Genomic DNA, 24,412 nt, shown 5'->3' on the forward strand with positions numbered 1-24,412 from the left:
ACAGATATTGTCTAGAAACAGAACCTGTGGTGCCTATGAGACATTTTATAAAATGATGTCCTGCAAGCAGACAAATCAGTTTTATAAAACAATACCCTGAAATCCCCATGAAGCATTACAACAAGAATATCTGAAGTCAAAAGTCACTGTAAGGACCTTCTGCCCCTAGATCCATAAAAAGACTCTGCTGGTGGCAGGAAGAATTCCTGTCCACTGCTCCTGCTTTGCAGTAACTTTTCATCACTTCCTTTCTCTAAAACAAGACGGATATTGGGTTACCATCAATGCAGCTCGTCACAGCTTCACAAAAGCTGACAGGAAAGGTGTTGACTAAATGAAAAGCATTACTTCACACTCATTAGAGGAACAAGTGATTAGAAGTGAGAAACAATGCAAAGATAGTACTCCACCAGAAACAGAGGCAACAAGCATGGCACTGTGGAAAGCAGCCTACACAGGAATATTCCCAATCAGCTGCAATTACTTTACCTTTACACTCGTGTTCACAGAGAATCAAGTCTACTCATGCGGCATCAGCAGCAGCAAGTAATCCCTCACTAGCAGCTCTTCTATTTCCTCATGATTTCTTTGCTGTCTATTTGCTTGGGATTATTTCTAGAATGTTTGGTTTGGGGTTTTTTTGGCAACCCTTTAGCTGTCATGCCATATGCACTGATTTAACACCTTTGCTTTTTTTGTGCTTTCAGCCCTCCCCCTGTTTTGTCATCTGTTTACACCATTAGGGAGATCTTTACTGGAATTTACCATCACAAGGGGACAACAAAGCAAAGCTTGCTCATTGAGACATTATATCAGGCTTTTAGCCTGAAGTATAGGAAAGAGGTTACAAACCCCCACAAATTACACAATAAAATGGTACATTATGCTTGAAGGTTAGATTACTCCTTAGCCATTTCAGGTTGAATTATCCTCTTCTATTAGATTACATTGTGAGACCTGAGCCCCGGTGATGCTCATGCTTAACCCTTCATTCCCCCAAATATACTGGCTTTGCTTCCTCCTCCTTTTTAATTCAAATGAAGTATATATTGTCAGCCTGTACCTGTCTGTAATTTCCATCTTGCCCTGTGCATTGAGTCCATCAGCTGCAGGATGACCTTATGCACCTCACCTCAGAAATGCATGAGACAGGCTTTAAGGCTTCAGCAGTATTTAGAATACTCTGATTTCCCAACACATCTCAGACTAAGATCAGAGAAATATGCAGCAATGCAGTTTCAAAAAATCTCTTTTTACAGTGTGGTAACACAGTCTTTGTTCTATCTTTTTCAAACACACAAACCAGAGGAATGAAAAACCAAAAATCTCTTAAATGCATTCCATGTCTTTGTATTTTCCTTCACTCATCAAAATCAAAGAAAATATGAGCTTTCTGTCAATGCCTAGCCAATGAACAAAAGAAAACCACTAATTACCTGGTCACTGGAAACAACGGTAAATCTAAGAGATGCTCAAGACTGCCCTCTTGACCAAGATGAGCCGCCCTGACTTGGACAATAGATGCTGGTAAGGATAGCATGCTGCTCTCTTTATTTATATTAAACACAGAGCAGAAGAAACGCACAGACATTGTAGATGCAGCCATGTAATTTAAACCTTAAAATAAAAATGTGTAATGAAGTGTGGGCCCCTATTTCATGGGAGCAATAAAAAACAAATATAGAAACACTGTGCAATGCACTGGACACATCTGCTAGTGCTACATGTGAATGATATGCACTGGCAAGACAATTAGAGCTTATGTCACATGCAGTTAACTTTCCAGTTTTCCAGAACTCTAGAATTCAGATTTATCGAGAATAGAAACCTTACTCTTAATTCATAATAATCTAGCAAACAGAAAGCCTAATCTTCTGTGACAGCAATAAATGAAAAAAGACATATTCTGTTGTAAAACTGAACATTTATTTCTAAGGGTACTCTGCTTTAGGACTAAAACCTGGCTATTAGGCAGTAAGGAGGAGTACAGAAAGAAGATTATCCTGTAGTTTAGGTCATGTAGTAATACTGGGGGATCACTTGCATATTTATTTTTTGCATCCTCCCTGCGATAGTTTACATAAGACAAATGGTAGGTGTGCCAGCAACACTCCTACCTGAGACCAGTGAGTCTTCTTTAAAAGGATTTTTCAAATTCAGCCTGCAGATTAACAATGATTCATTGCCCTTTTTTCTATAATGGGAAGGAAACCAGCAAAAATACCTTATTTCACTATTATTGAAACAAACCCCAACTATTTATACCCGGTTTACAGAATGACCTTTAACAAAACCATGGGTGAAAGAAGATTAATCCTTTGCTGAGAGGACAGAAAGATAGGAACAGCAGCAATAAGGAACTAATTAAATATTCTCTTTGATATGCAAATAAAAGAGCCAGGTAGGCCAAAAGAGCACTGGAGAGGAAAACTGTAAGGAAGACAGCAGGGAATCCAGAATTGATTGAAGTCGAACCAGAAAAAAATCTTGGAAAAACACTCAATTTGGAGCTGCAGGCACCCAGGAAATTCAAGGCACAGCTTCAAAATGAACACATTCTAGAGCAAGCAAAAATGCAATGCTGGTTTGCGTAGGATCACTTCTTCATGGTTGTGCAGACACATTTATTGAAATATGCTGATCCAATTGTTTACACTTGTATAGGGCAAGACACACATTTAACAGAATGTGTACTAGATGGACAGCAAGACACAGGTGTCTTAAAGCACCAGTCGACTCAACCTTGTCTTTCACATCAGCACATTTGAGACAAATCCACCTCCTCTACAGAGACAAGCAGGGAAACACTTCCCAGAGCCTCAACTCACCAACCTCTCCAGTGCCAGCAGGGAAGGAGATGCCCTTTGGGAGTAGCCCCAGTCCCACAGTGCTGAGGCACAGCCCTGCCTGCCTGCAGGACCCTGCAGAAATCTGTGTTACCACAGATTAAATGTGTGTTACCACACTCTCTCAGCTGCTGCTGCTGCCCAGAGGGGGAAGAGCCTTACCAGGTTATGGGGCTATATCAGATTTAGCTGTGAGCAAAACCACCCTTAGAGTCACACTGCTCAGCAACCCTGTGGAAACAGCATAATGTGTTTCTGGGGATGCATGTTGAAATTTTGGCAGCTTCCTTCATCAAACACATGTATGTGTTCAAGTGTTTCGTAGTTTGCAGTAATCCTTGCCAGATTCCAACAGGCCTTTCTAGTATTTCTGTCCCTTGTGAGCACTGGCATTTTCCTAGTAGTATAAATTCCTTAGTTTTGCAGATGGTTCTTGGTGTAGCCTCTCCACCACGGAACTGAAGCTCTTGCTATTTTGTTTATAATGTTTCCATGATGCACATCTTCATCAGAGTCTATATCTGCAGATGCTGAAATTCTAACCAGCATTCACCACGGCCCTGCAGCCTCCAGTGTAATTTGGCAAGACCACGTAATGGATTTTACTCCTTTTGGGGCATTCTTTCTGATAGTATGCTTCAATTTCCTTTATGTGTGTGAAGCCATGGAAAGCAGTGGGATATCCTGGTAAAGGGAGGGAGGTGGCCACACCTGCTCTGCAGAAAGTTTATTACTGACACGAAGAAACAACAACAACAAAAAAAAAAAAAAAAAAAAAAAAAAAAAAGTGTCGTCCTGCTAAGTCAAACACACAGGTTCTGAAAATCAATGAGGAAAGAGATGGGGAATCCCCATACATCATTTTAGAATCAATTTTCAGAAGAGTATTAAAATTATATTAATATACAATTTTACAGTTGACTAGAACACATGCATCTGGGAATTAATGACAAGCACATCAGGCTAGTGAAAATAATCAGTCTCCTACAAGAACAAACAAGTCAACATTTCATCAGAGAAGGAAAAGACTAGGTTTCAGGTTTGATTTTTGAATAAGTAGAAAAACAGGGTGCCAGCTCTGTCCAAATCCAACAAAAGAAATAGAGCCTACACAGCTGTATTGGTAGCAAAAGGAATTAAAACCACCCAGCAATCTGCTTGAGCAAGGGGATCCAATCCAATGCCAGAGAATATTAGACTGGGACAGTCACCGATGGCACACAGCTCTTTGTGCAAGACTGACAGTACCTTAAATTCTCAGTCAGTACCTGCTGCTACTGCTGCTTTGACAGTGAGAGCTCTCAACTAAGATAGAGGAAGAGTGAATTTCCTTCCCCACTCCACAGAGCCAATCCAGGCCTTTCACTGTGGCACTGCCTGAAACCTGCATCTGAGACCACTGACCCTAAGACCAAAGCCTCTTTCATTTTTCACGGCTATTGGAATCCAGTACAATGAATGTTCCCACAATTGTAAACTCAAGATGTACTCATAAATCCTGCTGATCGGGAAAATTTGAAATATTACCACTTTAACAAATTTACTTTTTCCTCCCCTATGCTCTACATGCAGTAGTTCTCCTATTCTTAGCTTTTCTTCTCTGCTTGCCTCCCACATGGGCCACTCTACCAATCCTCCAGTCTTGCCTGAAATGTGAGCAGGTCTGTTGCTTTCCTGCCTTAACTCACATTACTCTATAATTTGCAATATTTAGCCATCACTTAATATTGCTGCTATAAATACTGTTTCTCCACAATGCAGAATAGGTAGCACTTGAGTATTAGCCGAACTTAGAAACATATCATGTGGCTTGCAAAAGTCCTGCAAAATCAACTTAAACACCTAAAACAGTAAAAATGCTTATTACTTTTCCCAACATTGTTTTGCTTTCTTTAAGCACTGTCTGTATTTGCTTTGGAGACCATCCTTTAGAAACATTGTGACATCAGAAAAAGCTATCACTGTTTTTAGGGTCATTTTCATTCTCCCATTAGTTGACTTTTACCCAAAACATTGCACCACATCTTGGCTGTGGACTGTGTCCTGTTACTTCATGCACAGCCCCAGACAAGACACTGCCCGATATAAATACAAGCTCTGTTTCAATGCCAGCATGTGCTAACAATTTTAAAAATTGTTTGGTTCTATATAATAAATGTTAATTTATCAAAATGCTTTGGTTGTCATGGAGATTTTTTCTGAAACTACTCAATTCTTACGCAAATTCTTTTATTTAATTAAAATGAAATTAGAAGATTTCTACAAGCTAAAGTGAGACGGAAAACTAGCAGAAACGGGAAAAGAAAATAACATTGCTCTATTCAATAGCAAAATGGTTTCCACAAGGGACACTTTCTCAATGAATGATGCACAGATCTATTGGTTCATGTCTGTATTGAGGTGATTGCAATTTGTGGTTGCTCTGATGCATTTGTTTAGTTAACAAAAGGTTTCCCTCATAAATATGTTTGCATTCTCCATACCACAGATTTGAAGAAAAATAAATATTTTTAAAAGTAGCTCTGATTCAGAATCTCCCTTATTCTACCACCATTTTCATATTCCAGAGCAGACTAGCTGTTACTGTCTCTAATGACTCAAACTGCCTGCCCGTGATGTGAAAAAGGATAATGGGAAATACTGACCTGGGTCTGGATCTGACTCCCTGTGAAACAAATGAGAAGCTTTTCTTCAATACTATGTTTAGAAATGCAATTCAGCACTGCAGTCATTCAGAAAAACTGGTTTTGCTCCATTGTTATTAAGCAAGAAGCACTTTCTGATAAATGTAACATGCAGGAGAATTTAGAGAAAGATTGCATATTTCTTTTATCTCATACTAGAGTTTGTTTCTCCCCATCTTTAACTTTCTGCTTCCAACTCAGCATTACTATAGCACCCACAGAATCAGAAATGTTCATCTTCCAGGAGCTTGATTTCAGAAGACATTTTTAAAAATGCTCTTTGCTCCTGGAGGTTCTGAAGACGCAGTGCTCATGAAGTGGCAGCTCAAGCTTTCCTCTCAAACAAAAGTTTCTGTGTAAGTGGCTCTGTGAAGCAATGAAATGAACTGAATTACTGAGGCATGTCACAGCTCCTGCCTGCTGAGAGTGCGCAAAGAGAAGGATCACTGAAAGCCTGCAAAAGAGGCAGTGGCCTGGGGAGGGGAAAGGGCAGCACTGAAGGCACCGATGAAGCTGCTCTGCCAACAGCTGCTGAGGCTTTAATTGGATTTCTCTGTCTAGCTAAGGGCCCCATGATATGGAAAAGATGTGGGAATGTGGAGGAAGTTCAATGGGCAGTAACTGACACATAGAAAATATAATGGGGGACAAAAGATTGCAGGGGTTGAGGAAATAGAGTCTTCTGCAATCCTCCACTGCATGAGAGTTTACCATAAAGTTTGCTTTAAAGAAAAAAGCAATCACCTTCTCTCTACCTGCTGGGTACAAGGAAAACAAATATTGGCTGAATTTGCAGAAAAAAGTTTTTCCTAATATTGACACTGAATCTATCAGTCTGGAAAGTCACTGGAATAGCTTACACAAAAGACGACTACAGAGATGTTTAAGAAACAAAATTCAAAACCATGGACACCCAAGGATGGTTGAAAGGTACTACCTGCCCACTCCACCCCCCATGCCATACCAGTGCTGGCTGCCATGACATTTTAAACACTGGAGCTCACCCTGGCACATCACCTACTTCCCACCAAGAGTGAGCAACTGACCATCCAACACTGGAACTGGGCACAGCTTGCATAACATAGCTTGTGCTTACATTCCTCTATGCCACAATTCCCAAGAGTGTTTCCCTTATCCTTATTCAGTTCAGGATTATTTCAGATTCACCTCTTCCAGACCTTCTCTGGTGGTCTCAACACTCACAGTGCACAGGTCTGCGATACGACAGCGACAAAGGTCAACACTGAACCGAGAAGTACATTACCTAAAACATATTTGCTTTTCAGGCTTTCATTTAAAAATCCTCTTGATTATCATCTAGGAAAAGCATTTCAGTGCTCTGAATATTTAGGAAAACTGCACTTCTTCCTAAAACATTTTGACTTCACTTTACACTCTTGTCATAATGTACATAGAAAAAAAAGCAATTAAACCCAAAACGTAAAAAGCATGCACACCCTAAGTAACTTTCTAATTTCAGGAGAGGTGTTGAATCAAGGCACAGAAAACACATCATTAGCACTTGGGTCAGTCAGGGACTTTCTGTATGTACATATATAGGTAGGGTACAGTTATATAGGCTGCAGGTATATATACCTCAACAGCTGTCAAAATATCTCTGCATTTCAATAAAATAAGAAGTTAAAATTTGTTAATAATTAAGGAGTTCAGCTAAGCCTCAATCAACTTTTTATTTAATTTAACAGGTGTATCTCTCCCAGTTTGTCAGGTATCCAGACTATGTATATCTATATTACAATTCTGAGGCTGTGGTAGAGAACGGAGAATAGATATGTCAGAGGAGTTGTGATCACAAGAACCTGCTGTATTAATAATACCTAACAAACCAAAGAGCTTCACAGTCATTGATGTGTACAACTTACAAAAGGCTTTCTCAGTTTCCAGAGTGACAGAAAATAAGGCACTGACCACCAAAAAAAAATTTAAAAGTCATTATTTATTATTATAAAGTCATTACAACTCTGTACAAGAACGAAATACCAAATTACACTGAAAAGACTACCAAGGAGCATTAATGCATGTCTTTATTCTGAAATTACTGGGTTTTATAATTACTGAAGCTGAATTCAAAAGAGACTGAATGAGCTACTAAGATATCAAGGAGCACTTTTATCAGAGCTTTATGTCTGGACTACTGACTTCAGAGAATAGGCATAGTAGGTGTAGTCTAGTCACTAACCTCTTTTTATTTTTGCCAGTCCTCAGTGAGGCATCTGTAACATGGTCGTATGAAGCAGGGAGTCCAAAGGACTTCTCTGACCCCTGTTCAGAAGACAGACTGCCATGACATAATGAGACCAGAGCACTGAAGAAAATAGAAGGTGCTATTCTGACACTAGCTCATAAAAGACTCCCACTTTAGTGACTGATTAATTCCTTGACTCTTTTTGACCGCCCTTAGCAATTTTAATTTCCAAAAGCACAAACAAAAAGGTGTGCCTGAAGCCTGGGAAGGCTTATTATATTTCGTCCATAGGGGGCAATCATTCCCATATCTCTTAAAAAGGCAAGTCGGTTAGAACAATTAATATTTTTGTTAATGTAGACTTCATAAAAGAAGAGAATGCGAGCTTGAACCTATAGTTCAGAGGAAATTACAGGAAACTTGAAATGGAAGTGAGTCAAGAGACTGTCAGCTGAAAATTCTAATTTTAGACATCATTTGATGCGCTTAATAATAAGATGAAAGAAGAAACAGAAAAGTCTGTGGTCAAGACGACAAAGAAAGGACAAGATGAATGTATGGATTGACATTATTTTAAGTGGAAAAAAAAAGTACTCTTAGCAATCTGCAGGTATTCTGACTAAAATGAAGTTAAAGTAGAGTTGATTTTTTTTTCTGAAATTCATATTTGAAAAAGATATATGCTGGTGATTCAGCTGAAAGACAATAGGTATAAATAAAATCAGAATGGAAAAGACCAACTTCAACAAATTTTAGCCCATAAAAGACAAGATATCAGACTGTGCTGTTGGACTTACCACTGCTGGAACACTCAGAGCCTTATCAGAAGATGTTCCCTTGGGGCTCTGTCAAAACACTACCAATTTAAATGCATTTCAACCATGCATGTCTGTCTTAAACATGCAGGAATGAAAGAAGAGAGCCAAGGAAATGTCAGAAGTATGTGCCAGCACTAGGCTGGAGATGCAGAATCTGTAAAGAACTTTAATACCAGTTAATTTAGACCTGCTGCATTTTTCTCTCTGTCCTGGTAAATTCCGCCACTGGTCTGCCACTCTCTTTGTCAGTCTTTGCCACAAGCTCTTTGTCATTACTCACTTCCTCAGCTGGCAAAAATCATCATGTAAATTGAGAACAAATATTGTAATTTACACAAACTTCTCCAGTTTTGAGTAGAGTTATAGTTATTGTATTTGGGGTAGTATGTAGGGTATGACCTACAATGTGATTTATGAAGTCTGGAAAACAGTTATTTTTTTTAAAATAGAGCCAAAATCAATCTGATTTCAGCTGTATTAGCTCAGGTGTCAAACTGATACATTCATTTGAATTTATCTCCTTTTAAGCAACACAATTGAAAATTTGTCATAATGAGAGTTCATTTTAGCAATAACATGGATGATTTGACAGTAATGTTAAATGTGGTGAAGGAAGTGAATAATTTTATTACCCAGAACTTTAAGTTAGGGTGGCATGAAACCAGCAGCACATCAACAATGCTAATAGGATTGTAAAAGACTAATCGGATCTTGGGTATTTATAAAATCATCCTCATGATAAGAGGGATGTTTGCATGAAAGGACTTACTCATCTGCAGCTCAAATACTATTCAAAAGAAGAATGGACATCTGGGATGGCAGAAAACTACAGCAACAAAACAGCTGATATAAAAAGTAGCAGCACATTACAAGATTTAGCAGTAACAGCAACGAAGATGCTTGCAGCCAGGGGAGCAGGAGTGCTTGTGTAACAGTCCCAGTCATATAGTTTGCTGACAGCTGACTTGAAAGAGGCCTAAAAGTAACTCCTCCAGAGCACAAAAGTTGCTTTGGTGTCTTATTTACAAAGTAAATAAGGCACATAAGTCACATAAGGTACTCCAGAGCCTGGAGGTCATCCCAGGCCATGCTGGGATCCTGATTGCCCACACAGGGTCTTGCCTTGAGGACAACCATGGAGTGGATCTCCAGACATGGTCACAGCTCTTCCTCCACATCGGACTGTAAGGGTCGATCCAAGAATCAAGTTCTGTCTCAACATTTCTCATCAGAAATTACAGGTGCAGGACTCACACAGACAATGCTTTGTACTCACCTAAAGCTGGTGCGGAGCGAATGCTTCGTGCCCGCCTAAGGTAGTACAGAACGAATGCTTTGTGCCTACCCAAAGCTGATACGGAGCGAATGCTTTGTACCTGCATAAGGTGGTACAGAACGAAGACTTTGCACCTGCCTGAGTTGATACAGAACAAAGGCCTTGTGCCTGCCAATGCGGGTATGTGACGAAGGCTTTGCACCCGTTGCCCTGACACCCATTGTGAAAAACCTGCCAACCATGCGTCAGACTCTCCTCCCTTGGCCCTGCCAAGTGGAGATTGGCAAATCTCCACAAGAATTAAGGGGGAGCAAAGGCAGGTGGCAAGGAGGGACCAGGTGTATGGACTAGCATAAAAGACAGCTCTGGAGTGGCTGAACTCCGAAGATCTTCCCCACCGAAAGATCACATCGATCTTTGCAGAGGTCAAGGAACGCCGACTGAACGGGACTCCAGGGACGCCGGACGTCTGTGGACCCGTGGTGGTAGCTATAGCCCCTTTCCTTCCCTTTCCTCCCCATCTTTTCCCAATTTTCTCTCTTTCTCTCTGTATCGCAGGCCGCTTTACAGGCCAAATTAATAAAGTTCCCCCTTGGATTGAAATTTAACTCCCTTGACTTGTTGCATTTTGTGTTTTCTTTTCCTTTTTGCACTCTGAGATCGTAGCTGGTATGAACCATCACGCGTCTGCTTACGAGTGGACCGTGACACAGACACAACTCCACTGCCCAGGAGGAGATATTCCAGGGTCATTTTCTTTCTCCTGAGATGGGAATCACACAAGCACAGGAAAAAGGAGTGCACAGGGCCTCTCTGTCAGTCGGGACATTTCCTTTATGCATGATAAAAAGATGTAAGGACTGAAAAGATTAAGCATGAGAGGGAAATCTACCCTAAGGCAGAAAACTAAATTTACCCTCACTAAAACTCAGAGGGCAGCCATTGTACAGCTCAGTGCAAGTGTTAATTCTTCAGCCCAGCTGAGAAAGAGGGGACAGCTAATATTTAATTGGAGTCACTAGTGCAAAACATCTTGGCTACATATTGCTATTTAATTATTTTTAGTTTAAGATTGAAGAGGGAAGTGATACTCCTATTGCTAGTTTAAGAGCTGAAAATAATTCTTCATGGTTTCTTGTTTCATTGGTTGCTGGGTCTTTTCCAAATCAGAGAGGTCTGTATTGACAAAGTTTCCAGTTATGTCCTACATGTAGCAAAGGAGGATGCTGAGTTCAGATCTCCACCAGTGCTGGTGCTCACTTGTAGCATCACAAGGGGCTCCACAATCTATTGAGGATTAAATGACTTTGCTTCTAGTCAGAATGCCAGACAGCTCGTCCTAGCTGTCCAAACTACTGATCTTTTTGAAAAGATCAATCTGACTGTTCAAATCCCATAGTCACTCCTGAGTATAGATTATAGAATGTTGAAAGTGTCAGAATATTAAATCCTGATTTCATCAAATAATGCATTTCCCCATCCTGGATCCCACGAAATCTTGCCTCTTCAGTTCTTCCACCGCACAGATGGTTGTTGCTCAGGAGCCAACCATTTCACTGGATTATTTGTGTTTCCCCCTTGCAAAATATTCTCATCAAAGGCTCTATCCAGCCTTCCTGAAAATGACCTAATCTGAAACCCACGTGGATATATAAAGGGCTAGAAGAAAGATAAGGCAGTTTAATCAGGGTCCTCTCCAGCTCAGGACTGGGCCCTCACTGGTTGTTTAACTTGCAGCACATCTCTCCTCATTCTTTGGCTGAGTATTGAGACAGTAATCACCTTTCTTCTGTCAAATTTAGGAGGTCACAGGAGCACTTGCTTTTGTTGTTGTTGTTGCTCAGAAATAGTACTTGTCAAGGTCAAAGGTATGGCCACAGTATAAAAAAAGTATGCCTTTGTGTTTTCAAGTCAAAGATACTTTCAGACTGAATATTTGGTGTGTATTTTTGTAATATTACTCTAATAATACTAAACTTTAATTACAGAAGAAGGAAAATCAAATAAGATGTCCTTACATGAGCTGGAAATCACTGACGCCAGTAAGTTAATTCATTTACTCAAGCCAGTATCAAATGGTTTTCTTATCATCTCTTGCTCTAAAAATACCAAATCCCTACCATCCCAGCACTATTACAGAATCATCTCACTTTATGCCTATGCATCTACTCCAGAAGCATGTGCAGCCTCCTGAGCAAAACCTTCAGAACTCAACTACTGTCTTGCAGAACCTTTGTCGTGAAAATACGTATTTATACGTTTTATAAACACGGTGAATACAAAAGAGAATTTTTTTCTTGTTAATTTACTTACCAAATTTTTATTTGACATAACACTATCCTCCTGGCAGGCTCATTGCCACCTAACATGTGTTATGATGACCTGTCAATGATGACCTGCCAATGAGATTTTGCCAGAATTTCTTACTTTTTTCTGGTCCAACACACTCAATGCTATGCACCTTCTTCAAATGTTGCTTTCTTCAACATTTACTGGGTAATTCCTCCATTTTCAACTTGTATATAATTTCCCAAAAGTCTCCTGATAATTATATAGCCAAAGGCATTTTTAAGCTATTTGCTGCAGATATCTATTAATGTGAATAGATTACATGCTGATGAAATAATTCCAGTAATTACTAACACAGAAAATACATACAGAGAAGAAATCTGAACTCTAACATCCTTGGGGCAGGTACTGAGAGAGCTGTGTACAGGTAACTTACCTGTCAAATAGTTCTCCACCAGTAACCAGTTCCAGAACAAGACTGATTTCTGTAGGGGTCTCAAATATCTCCTTCAGTTTTATCTGGTAAAAGACAACAAAGAGTATTTCTTTTGCTTAGTTGTCTTCTTGCTGAGCACATCTGAAGGTCACAGCTGGGAGAGTTACCTTGTTCTTTCCTACTTTTTTCCCTAGATTTTTTTTTTTTTTTTACTCTTTTGGTTATTCTCATACTCATGCTTTAGTAACCCCTATGAAATACAGGAGTTCAAGTGGCCGTCTGCCAATCTCTCAGAGAAACCAAAAAGTAAGACCTTTCCTACCCTCCCAGGACTGAAAACACCAACTTCTACTTTCATTTGCAGAACTTCTTTCATATAGTTTCTCACTCAAACCTGTAAGAACATCAATATTTTATCTTAATATGAAAGTATAACTCAACAGATGTTCATAAAAAGCTGCTAGCATGCCCATGAAGGGAACCTAAATCTTTAATCTAGATCTGTACAGGTGAGCCACATGAGTCACCTCTCACAATCAGAAAGAGTTTCAAAAAACAAGGAAACAAACATGGAAAGAACATGGCTGAACTTACAATGTTGGGATGTGAAAGGCGAAGAAGAACTCCAATTTCAGTGCGGACAATTTTCTTGTCTACCTGGTTAAAAGTGGAGAAGGAAAAAGGGAAAAATTACTTCCATGTTCACTATAGAAACTGCTAGCAGAATCACAGAGAAATACATATGAATAGCACTTTTATATCTCCCTGGGGATTAAGCTGAAGTGAGACACACAAGTCAAACATACTGTAAAGAGAAATGTTCCATTAACACAAGACAGATACTATAACAGAGAAACATCTGCATCCAGAAAAGTGATTTCAAACACACATGTAAGTCACACAAGAAGTAGAATATAGGAAAGGCATCTGAAAAAGTTGGCAAAATTTCTCTTTTTACGCAAGTTCTGCCCTGGTCTCTTGCTACTTTTGTTGTTTCAGTTTTATGGTAGGATAGCTTTCTTTTGACATACTAGAAAAAGGTTTCTGCACGTAGGATGTGCTCATGAAATAGTGTAACATACTGCTTAGAACAGAAAAGTGATGCAAAGGTCAAATACCCTCAGCCACTGACTATAAAGTTTAACTTCAATTTGCTTCAATTTTCTGTAACAGAATGCTCTATTAATTTAGATTATTGGTTAAACCTTTGAGAAGATTACCCCTTCCCTTTTCTTCCCTTTTCAAAGTGCAGTCTTTAACAATCTAGGCACAACTTATATTGTTGGGGGACATCAGTAATTTCTCACAAGAAATGCAGAGCGAGGGAATATTTCATTCAGGAAAGAAAGCTGCAGCTCTCCTGGAACTAGAATGCTAAGCAAGCAAGAATGGAAGCTGTTTGTAAGCAAATTATGAATGCTTTTATGTTGCTAAGGCAATTAATACACTTATGAGGAAACTACCTAGTTTGCAAATATTCTCCCAAACCCTAGAGATGTCCTACATTGATGACTCAGGGGGTTATGAAATGAATGAGATTCAGCAAGTCATTTTGTGGTTCAAATTGATGACATACATGACATCAAGCAGAACATTTTGAGAGGGACGTGTGCTGCCTTTTTTTTAGTGGAGGCTTTTCATCAAAGGCAAGTCTTGGTTTTGGTGTTTTACATCACATGGGAAATGAATGACAGTCATAATATACAAACTTTTAAAAGGGACGTAAAATTACCTTCAAATTCCTAGTGAAGAAGACACATGGGGGTTTTTTATCACCTAAAAGAAGAGAGCTACTTCTCAGTCATTTACTTTTTTGCAGCATTAACGAAATCCAAGTATCCATTGCATCCAGAACTACTGGATAGACAGAATTTTATTCTCCCCTTGTGTCAGTCAGGTATGATTCCAGCTTAGTAATGCCACAGTGCACTGACAGTGGTGTAAATGAGTAGAGAACTAGAGCGCTCGGGACTTTCTCAAAACTTATTGACATTCAACCTCTTCTGAGGACTCTGACAGGAAGCAAAATGAAGCAAGAAAAACCAACTTTGGACAAATTCAGTGCATGTAAGAAGAAGCAGAAGTGACACATCGAAGAAGAATTAAATATTCCATTACCTGAACATCTAATTGAAGGTAAAGAACATGGCCAATAACAAAATCTTCATGGGTAAACACTTGCTCTGGGATCAAACCCAGGATCCTTTAAGCTTGTGACCATCTCAAGCTTTATAAAATTTATTGCTTTCTACTCCAAATGCAACTAACAAATGCTTTTTCCTGCTACATAAACACTGAGCAGCAGGTTTGAAAACAGTCTCCTGTGAACTTTTCCTAAAATGCTGCTAGCACCAGCTGGTGGTCTGAGTTTTAACATCTCCTTGGCATCACTGTGGGGTACTTTAGTGATTGCAAACATCCAGCAAAGACCTCCACAAGTCACTGTTGGGCAGCAAAGGGCTTTTGATGATTCAGAGAGTAATACACATCGTGAATGTTTTCACACACTTAGCACCTCAGCCAGGATCAGAAAAATTAATGTACAATTGTGCATGGACAGTGATATCCCTGGGAGAGAGGTTTAGACTGAACAATTTACCTTATCCAAGAGCACTGCTACAGACCAAACAACCCCCAGTTGTCTTCCTGCAGTCTCCAAAATTTTTGGGCACCAAGCACACCTGGGAGCAAACGTGGAAAAGACTGCCAAAAATCTAAAGATGCCTCCTTTTGGCACTGAGTTGTTACAAGTAAGAAACTATAGAGGCCTCTTCTCTTCTTGCAGGTGGCAACAAATCAAGTGAAAACATGGACTAAGACTTAGTTTCAGGTTCTTGGTTCCACAGACCTTTACTCTGCAACTGTAGGGGAGTTCGTCTGTGATCAAGTTCATGACGTGACACAAAACAATAGACTTTCACAGTTCCTCAGATGATGGTATGAGGAAAAGGTACCTAAAAATTCAAGATGATGAGATGCAATAGCAGATATGCAGCAGAGAAACACTTAGGAGTGTTACATATTTATATGTAATGGCTATTGGGATAGATTTTACAACAGAAATGGGCACGTACAGATTATATGAGTTGTTCCAGACTAAAAGCAGGACCATATTTAGTCATGACATTTTATTACAGACAGCCTATTTTATCGCTTTTATTTTCTTACCTTCTCCTATGCTAAGAACAGATAGAGTTATACTAACACTTACCCTTGTTTCAGCTCCTTCCAAAAAAAATGTACCTACTTATATCAGGGCCAAACCTGGCTTATTTTTAGTTTGGGCAGGAGTATCAGCAATTCAACTACTTATATTGAATTTTCCTATCATCATCCTATCAAATAATTTCCTGACAGAAATTATTTGCTAAGATGAGAGTCAGGCATCTCACTCTAGAGTGTGTGTTGCTATAGTAACAATTTTTAAAACTCTGATAATTTAATCAAAATATGCCATTACCACAAATGTTTGGGTAAATTAAGTGTGTTGGGCTAGATCAAATACAGTGGTCTGATTAGTGTGCATGTAATAACTGATCAAAATGAGGTTGCAAAACTGTTTCTTTTGTCTCCTCCTCTTTGGATGCAATTAAAATATGCAGTACACAATGCTTAAAAATTATCTGAGCTTTCCTCAAATTAGTATGACTCACAGGAGCGTTAGTGAGACCTTTGTGAGTATATTACAGTCAAAAATAGTGAGATCAGCAGAACTGGTCTGTTTGTGAAGTGAAAAAACAATCAAATGTTAACTTTCAGAGGTTTCTCAGTTCCACTGGTTTAGCAATTATCCTTCTATCCTTTATTCTTTGCTTTTAATCTATGCTAAATGGACTAGACTACAATTTTGGTCAAACATTTCATCAGTATAATTTGATTTCTGCTTAAGTGATTACTTTATTCTGTGTGAAAAACACTGCTTCTGTGCCAGGTCATGATAATGCGTGGTTGGGTGTTTTAAACACTGGTGCAGTTTGACTGAGCTGTATTTCTGTATTTGCAAACTTTAAATTGCATGCAATCAAGAGGCATTTGCTGTGATAGGCCTGCAGAGCAACAACCTGCTGTGGAATACCCATGTCAATTAGAGAAGTAACCTGCCAGGTAATCCCAAAGTAGTTATTTATCAGCTCTTCACTGCTCACCCTGGGCTTGAAGATTTCACTGTCATAGGCAAAAAAAAAAAGAAAAAAAAACCAAAAAAACCAACCCAAACAAAGTTGTTAGATGGCCTGGGATTATTAAAACCCACAACACCTACATGTTTCCACAGTTTACCTGTGGAGGCACATGGAATGCTGAAAGGCATCAAGTCTGCAAGAGCTGCTTACAGGTGCTTTACAAACACTGCCTTGTGCTTCCAGTGCTCCTCAGCAAACTCTAGCAAGCAAACCAGGAGTTGTGGCTGTAGCACAGATAAGCTCCTGCATGCTGGCTTTAATCTCACTAGATGAAGTACCTGCAGGAGCAAAGATCTAACAGCCTCAACTTGGGAGCAAGAGGCAGTCTAGGAATGCTGCTGTCTTAATTTATAACAAAAAATTTACATTAAAAAGGTGATTGTTCCTGGATTATTCCTAGTATTTTGTCTCTCCAGTTATTTCATTTCACTACACTTAAGTATTTATCTCTTTTATACATATGTGTCTGCAATCACCCTGTCTTTGAAATTTGGTGCTGGATATGCAGGAAAGGAGCACTGGATTCATAAGCAACGTATTTTAAAATTTCAGATGATTTTGAAAAAGGAAAAGACTGGAAAATTCCTTAAAGAAAGCTGAGATTCTTCCGTGTTTCCATGCCCTGAGATGGTAGGTGGGGCAGTGTTAAAAACCAGTGAGATGTAAAAGTGTTGTTTCTATCTGAATTAAATGAAACAAGATAAAATTAACTACCACTTTACACAGACTAATCCAGCTGCTGCTTTGCAGTATGGTAACACCCTTAAAACAGGTGGCCAACACATGTTCTCTGCACCCTCAAACTTGTTAGAGAGCAAGAGGAAGAGAACATATTCCTCATCCTGCACGTTCAGTCTCTGCTGTTCTCCTTCCCCTGGGCACTGTGAACACAAAGGGGCACATTTGCCCAGGTGTGACCCAGGCAATGGGTGTGAAGAAACCAGTGCAGAACATCTCTTGAGGAGCTTCACAGCACTGCCCACCTCAGAGAGCCTGTTCACACCAGATCCTTAATTAATATCCCATTTCCTGACTCACATGAACACCTCCAATATGAGCAATGAATTCTTTATTGAACCAGCAGGTCAGGCTCTGACTGTGACTCAGACTGTGACTCTGACTCAGGCTTCTCTGCACTTACAGGGATCATGATGCAAGTCATTATTAGCTTGACATCACACCACAGCAATAAAAATGCTTCGAAGAAACAAATTTTTATGCTCATCTCAGCTAAAGTAACTGCTCTGAAGCCTAAACCTTTCTGTATTTTATGGCATCAATTACTAATTACCATTTATAATTTTGGCATTATTTTGCCTTCTCACAGTTAAGCTGAAATATTTAAACCCATGCAGACAGAGTCTACCCACAAGCAGAGCTGTTAGTTGCCTGATAGTCTAAGAGGTCTGTTCCCAATGGTCACAACTAAGCACAGGACTGATGAGTCCAGGCTCTCTTGAGAGGTTTCAAGAAAAAAAGAAATAGGCTTGAATTTAAAGACTGAATTTAAATAAATTTTCACAAGAAGAGGATTCAGAGAACATATTTTCTATGCAGTTTAAGGTCTTGCTTTTCAATTTCAGAATGTTCTGAATGACAGGAATTCCAGTTTTTACCTAGAATATCTTCTCACAAAGTCTTTCAGTCAAGACTTCAAGGATGAAACACTTCAAAGAAGACTTCTGAATGTCTTTTTATGTCTTTATAAACCTGGATAGTATTGAAATGCTCTGATCTGGTCTAGGTATCAATGAAAGGTACAGATGTCAGTCTTCAGCATAAGTGATAAAGAATCATAGAGGCTAGAAAAAGTGGCATGACTGAAAAATCCCAGGACAAATGAAAATAGAGACTTAGATGTGACTTGGTCCATCTCTCTGAGTTACTCTGGTGTAATTCAGTAATCAGCATGGCAGTGGATAGTAGGTAAAAGCAGAATTTTAAAGTTGACCCTTTTGAATGAAAGGATACATCATTGTTCCAACTAGGACATTTATTTAACAGCTGCTTCAGATTATGTGATTCATTGAATGTCCCCTTTTTGTATGAAAATAAGAATTTCTCAAGCAAAGAATTCCTCCTATATTTTAGGGGCTGTTCCTGGTGGGACATTGCTTCACCTTCTCAGCAAGGTCTGCAGCACTCTCTTGTGTGGGAACAACCTTTGAACTCCTAATGGACTAATATTACCTTAAAACCAAAACAGTTTAAAATAATCTTTTTGTATTTTAAGATGGGCAGACTATTCTGGTTCTGTCTTCACTTGAGCTTGACATGGGCTCCCTGAAGAGCAAAATGAACAATATAATAAAGCCCAAAAGCAACTGCCCAGCCCTGTAGTATCTTCTCTAAACTCAGTCCAGAGTTTTCACTGTGTAGATGTGCTGGTTTGCCTGGGATAGAGTTTAGTTTCTTCACAGTGGCTAGCATAGGTTTCTGCTTGGATCGTGCTGGAAACAGTGTGGATAATTCAGGGATGTCTTTGCTTCTGCTGGGCAGGGCTTGCACTGAACCAAGGCCTTTTCTGCTTCTCATTCCAATACACCAGTGAGCATGATGGGGGTGCATGAGGAATTGGGAGGGGATAGAGGCAGGACAAGTGACCCCAGCAGACCAAAGGGATATTCCAAATCATGGCATCATGCTCAGGACATAAAACTGGGGGAGAAGAAGGAAAGGGAGTGGGGTGGGGAGGTAATTCAGTCTTCGCAAGTCACCATTCTGTGTGATGGAGTCTAGTTTTCCTGGGGATGGCTGAACTCCTGCCTGCCCACAGAACACAGTGAATTACTTGCTTTGCTTTGCCTGTGCGCATAGCTTTTGCTTTCCCTATTAAACTGTCTGTATTTCAACCTACGAGTCTTCTCTTCTACTCCCCTGATTTTCTCCCCATCTAGCTGGGGATGAGCGAGTGAGCAGCTCTGTCGTGTTTAGTTTCCAGCTGGTGTTAAACAACAGCAGGTTACTGAGAATTTTTATTCTACACTCCATAAGTAAATCTGTGTTATTAATGAAAAGAAAATAAAATAGACTATTTATTACTAGAGCAACTATTTTCTGCACACGTCTGTGTTTCCAATTTACACCTGTAATCCTTCAAGTGATGCATATTCCCCAAACTGAACTTGCATGAGAATATTGCTCGTTACAATAATGTGTTTGCATTTGTCCTGTCAGGTGACTAAAAGTCTGGTAGCATAAGCAAAGCTGTTGGCTGCAAATACCTGAGTCTGTACAAGCTGAAAGAGACTGATCTATCTGCATGGGCTAGGACTGTTAAACTGTTTAGAGTAAACTGTTCCATCAAAGAAGCAACACTTCTGTTTCTGAAGAAAAACACAGTACATTTTCAGGCAAACCATCAGATGGATACAGATAATTTCTGTGACTGTACAAACTTCAGCACAGTAAATCACATGCTGACGTGTCAGATGAAGAGGCCTTGCATCATAAAATATACAATTTCAGTGGTAAAGGTGACCAGATGCAGTTAATATTCCCCAAAGACAAAAAAATCCTCTGTCAATGGGTTCTGTTGCTCACCCACATTAGCTTGGTGGGATCACCAAATGGTGAATGGATGGGTTCAGAGCCACTTAGTGCACAACACTGGCCATTTGCTACAACACATTTTATGCGTGAGTACAAAACAAGTTACATGTTCATATGTTCATATATATGTTTATATATATCATAGGCTATGGTCTAGCTAGATGACTAATTTTGTTGTTATTTCTTTCCCTGTCTCATTAATACACAGATTTCTGCAAATATGTTAGATAATTTTTGAGCAGTTTATGCAAACAAATTAAAGCCTATTAGATATTCATGAATTGCTCACTTCAGCTATTCACTATTTATAGTGTGCTACTGCCATTGTTACTGTTCCCAAAGCTCAGTGGAGGAGGACACTTTTAAGATGCAAGAACAATGTGTCAATCAAAGGTAAGCACTTCATTTGTTTTTGTCAAAATAGATGCATTTATGGTTCTATTTATAGACTTGAACTTGCCATCTTCTTGTATATTCTTGCATGTCACCTATACAGTTACAAATAAAAAAAATTTCTCTCTTTTCAGTGAAAATTTATTAATCCAGATTTTATCCTGTATGTTGCAGCCAGTATTAGACATCATGGCTTCACATTCACACCATCCCTCTGAACAAACAAATTGCCACATAATAATTAGAAATTGAGAGCTATTTGATGATAGGACATTTCCTGTCACATATTTTATGTACAATATTTTATCTTAAAATCACTCAGAATTCTCAGGAGTCCTCAGCTGCATGATAAAGATTTGGAATACATTATATCTGCTTATATTATTAGCCAAGTGCCATGCCTTCTGCAATTTAAGAAATTTCACATAAATAATAAACTGGTGGACCCATCCTTCTATCAATTCAACTCATATATATAGAGCCATGAGTTCACTGTTATCCTATGAAGGTTTGATGCATAAGCGCTACCATTAATATTAACATCTCCATCCCAGATATGAAATAATTCCTTGTGACCAATGTAGCAGTTTTGTCTGGGCTAGAGTTAATTCTCTTCCTAGTAACCTGTATGGGGCTACATGCTGTACCACTCCATTTTACAAGCAACAACACAGATGCCAGCAGGGGAAGGCATTGTTGTGGGTCTGATGCTCAAATGAGGTTATTTGTTCCAAAATATTTCAGTGTGGGATAAAAGCATGACAATATCATGAACAATATCAAATTATGTGTTGCATGTTTCTTCTTCTGAATCATCCTGAATCTCTCCACCTACTGCTCAAATGACCCCTGTAGCAGGACAGTAGGAGTGAATCCCAGACTATTCTTCTGGTAGGTCAGCCCCAAACACTGATAACAAGGGGTCCTGGAGCAATTTCTGTGTTGCTTGACAGTATCCAGTATAGTCCAGTATAGTCCAGATAGTATGCCATTCTACACTTAGAGGAGTCATACATATTCATCCCATGTCCCAAAACTGCTTCAAGTTTACAGGTATATCCTTTGTAATCTGAGTAAAAGGGAAAAGCAGTGGATGCTCAAAGGAAAACAGGAAAGGAATCCCTTGCAGAAATTTTCAGGGACTGAAAATGGAAAGTACTTTATATAATTAGATGATACAGAGAAGCATGTAGAGATGGTGAGACGGTTAAGAAAAGCAGGCAGACATGAAAGCAAGGCTTTGTAACTAATTTAGGGAGCTTGCTTCATAGATTAGAAACTGTGAGCTGAGACTCTTTTGTTAGCACTATATGTCAACAAATAACTTCATAATTCACAGGACTGCTTTTGTTCCTACATCCCTCTAATCCCAGCAGAGGATGTCTCTGCTACATTAATGGCAGCAGGTTAACTTGCCTCCTCTGCCAGTTGTACTGGGACAGAAAGGACAAGTGACTGAGTAGGCTGAGAAGAAGGAATTCACAGTGAATTCCCTCCCCACCTCAATCCATGAATTCTGTGCACAAAGAGCCATGGGGTGCCTTATATTTTTGATCCTGTGTTCTCTGATGCTTCATACAATTTAGGAGTAAGTGGAGGAGATGCTGAAAGGGGGCAGTTGTAAGCAATATGAACCTGAACCAGAACAGGTGAATATTTGAATTTCAGGAGATTCTATGTCTCCCTTTGTGGCCACTGAATTCACATGCAGATTTGACAAATCATACACCACCTGATCTAAAACCCTCCTCTGGTGCACACTGTGTGATTTGGGTGCAATTTCACTATTTAAAATGAAAAAAAGAAAACAAAAGCCAAGCACACAACCCCTAAAGACCCCATAGGTGCGGAGATGAGACCTGATTTTGTCTGTGAAAGAAAGCATGCAAGGGTTAGTTGTTGACATGCTATGAACTGTGGCACCAACTGCCTGGATACAAATATTTTACAGCTCTAAGTCCTGTGCTCCTCATCTATAAAACTTGGAAATGCTAATGTGAGTTCTCACTGTGGTGTTGCAGCTGTAACACAGTAATGGCCCAAAAAGAATAATGAAATTAATTATAATGATGAAATCGATAATATTCCTGGACTTCTGATTAACAGATTTTTGGCTTCTCATTTGTAGGAATTAGGGCTTTCACCTCCAGGAGTTATGAGTTTTCCCACTTATTCTTGAAAGCCACATCAAGGAGCTCTTTCCATTTCTATTTTCTTACATTTTTGCATTCAAATCCTATGTTCTTTTGACTTTGCATTTTCTTATATTTTTACATTCAAAACCTGTATCTGCTGTGTTTGTTACTCAATCCAGAAACCTACAATTAGTATCATACTATTCCTTCTTGTAGCACTATTCTTTTATCACTTTACAAAGAGATGAAAGCTATATGAGTGTTATGTATTTTGCAGACAAAATCTAAATTTCAGCAGGTTGATATTTATGAGAGTGCTGCTTAGAAGCCCTAACAAGTTAGCACATCATGTAGTAGTTGCAATCTAACAAAAATTTGAAATCAAAATTGTCTCCAACAAAATGTAAAAGAAAGTGATGTGGATACCACAAGATTAAAATATAAAATAAACCACCTTATTTGTGCTATTTTACTTATAGAAACGCTTCCAGCTCTTTTCAACTGCATCTACTGAAAACATGTCCAGTTGGAGCTTGAATTGCATTGTTTAATTGCTCAATATATGCAAACTGTAATGGAATAGCTTGTTGGAAAAAAACAGTACTATTTGAAGGCTGCTTGAAATGGAAGGGGAAGAATAGCAGTGGAAATGGGATGGGGGGTTTTTTACATTTCTATGAAAACAAGTTATTAGTATTTTTTGTTTATTCAGTTTTTGGGTTTAGATGATGTGCTGTTGACTTGGGGTCAGGGGGTTTGGGTCTTTTGGGTTTGTTTTGTTTGGGGCTTTTTCCTTAAGAAAGCCTCTCTTTAGTGACTTGATCAGAGAGTAAGTCTGGTTTGATAAAAACTTGTCATGAGCCTCACTCACACACTCCAGTGCTGCAGCTGTCAAGTATCACAACATTCAGCTTAGAAACTTGTACTGAACCTTAATTCTGGTCTTGGGAGATCCTCTGGTCAGGTGATGTATCTCAAGGAAATCAGACAGAGTTGCTGCCTTCCTGATTTCTCAAAGCTTCTGTAACAGTGCCCCCAGATTGTGCTGCTTACACAGCTGCTGTGTTAACTTCTACCTCTGCTTTTCCATTCCTTCCTACATGTGGTTGGTGTTTCTCTCAAAAGACATAAATAAATGAAGACCACCTCAGCCAAAGAGCATATATTTTATCTGGAAACAAGCCAGCTCGTCAAGTAAGAACATGCTGATTACTGAATTCTTGGTAAAATAAATCCTCTCTTCTACAGAGCTCAGTTAGATTTGCCTCTCTGAGGGGCTACAGAGAACTCAGCTTCAGAATAATAAGCACAGGATGACACATTTTAAGTCATACAATGTTTGTGATTTATTCCTACATCTGAACTGCCAGTACTGGAGAAAGCACTGCCATTTCTTTTCTTTTGCCCTCTTCATATTTTAGTTTTTAATATTCATATTAATGAATTTTAAAACTAATATTAAATACCCTCTTCATATTTTAATTGTTTATTTACAGACAGCTTTCCTTTAATTTGTTACTCTATAGCTTAGAATCTCTGACCCCCCCAGCAGAATAGCTGTCACACCTGTGATGATTGCATCACAGCACACACATC

The 24,412-nt window shown here is 39.2% G+C and overlaps 1 protein-coding gene across 1 annotated transcript in view; it reads right to left on the reverse strand.

The window, feature by feature from the left end:
- The window catches only part of CAMK4 (calcium/calmodulin dependent protein kinase IV), a 143,355-nt gene that overhangs the window by 43,521 nt on the left and 75,422 nt on the right, over positions 1 to 24,412 (reverse strand). Inside the window, exons 3-4 of the mRNA XM_085042823.1 lie at positions 13,150 to 13,212; positions 12,556 to 12,638 (exon numbers count right to left, since the gene is read on the reverse strand). Of these exons, the coding sequence (XP_084898949.1) occupies positions 12,556 to 12,638; positions 13,150 to 13,212 (146 nt within the window). The remainder of the gene's footprint in view (positions 1 to 12,555; positions 12,639 to 13,149; positions 13,213 to 24,412) is intronic.

This window comes from Lichenostomus cassidix, chromosome Z, assembly GCF_008360975.1.
Source record: "Lichenostomus cassidix isolate B80296 chromosome Z, HeHo_3.0, whole genome shotgun sequence".
Lineage (NCBI taxonomy): Eukaryota > Metazoa > Chordata > Aves > Passeriformes > Meliphagidae > Lichenostomus > Lichenostomus cassidix.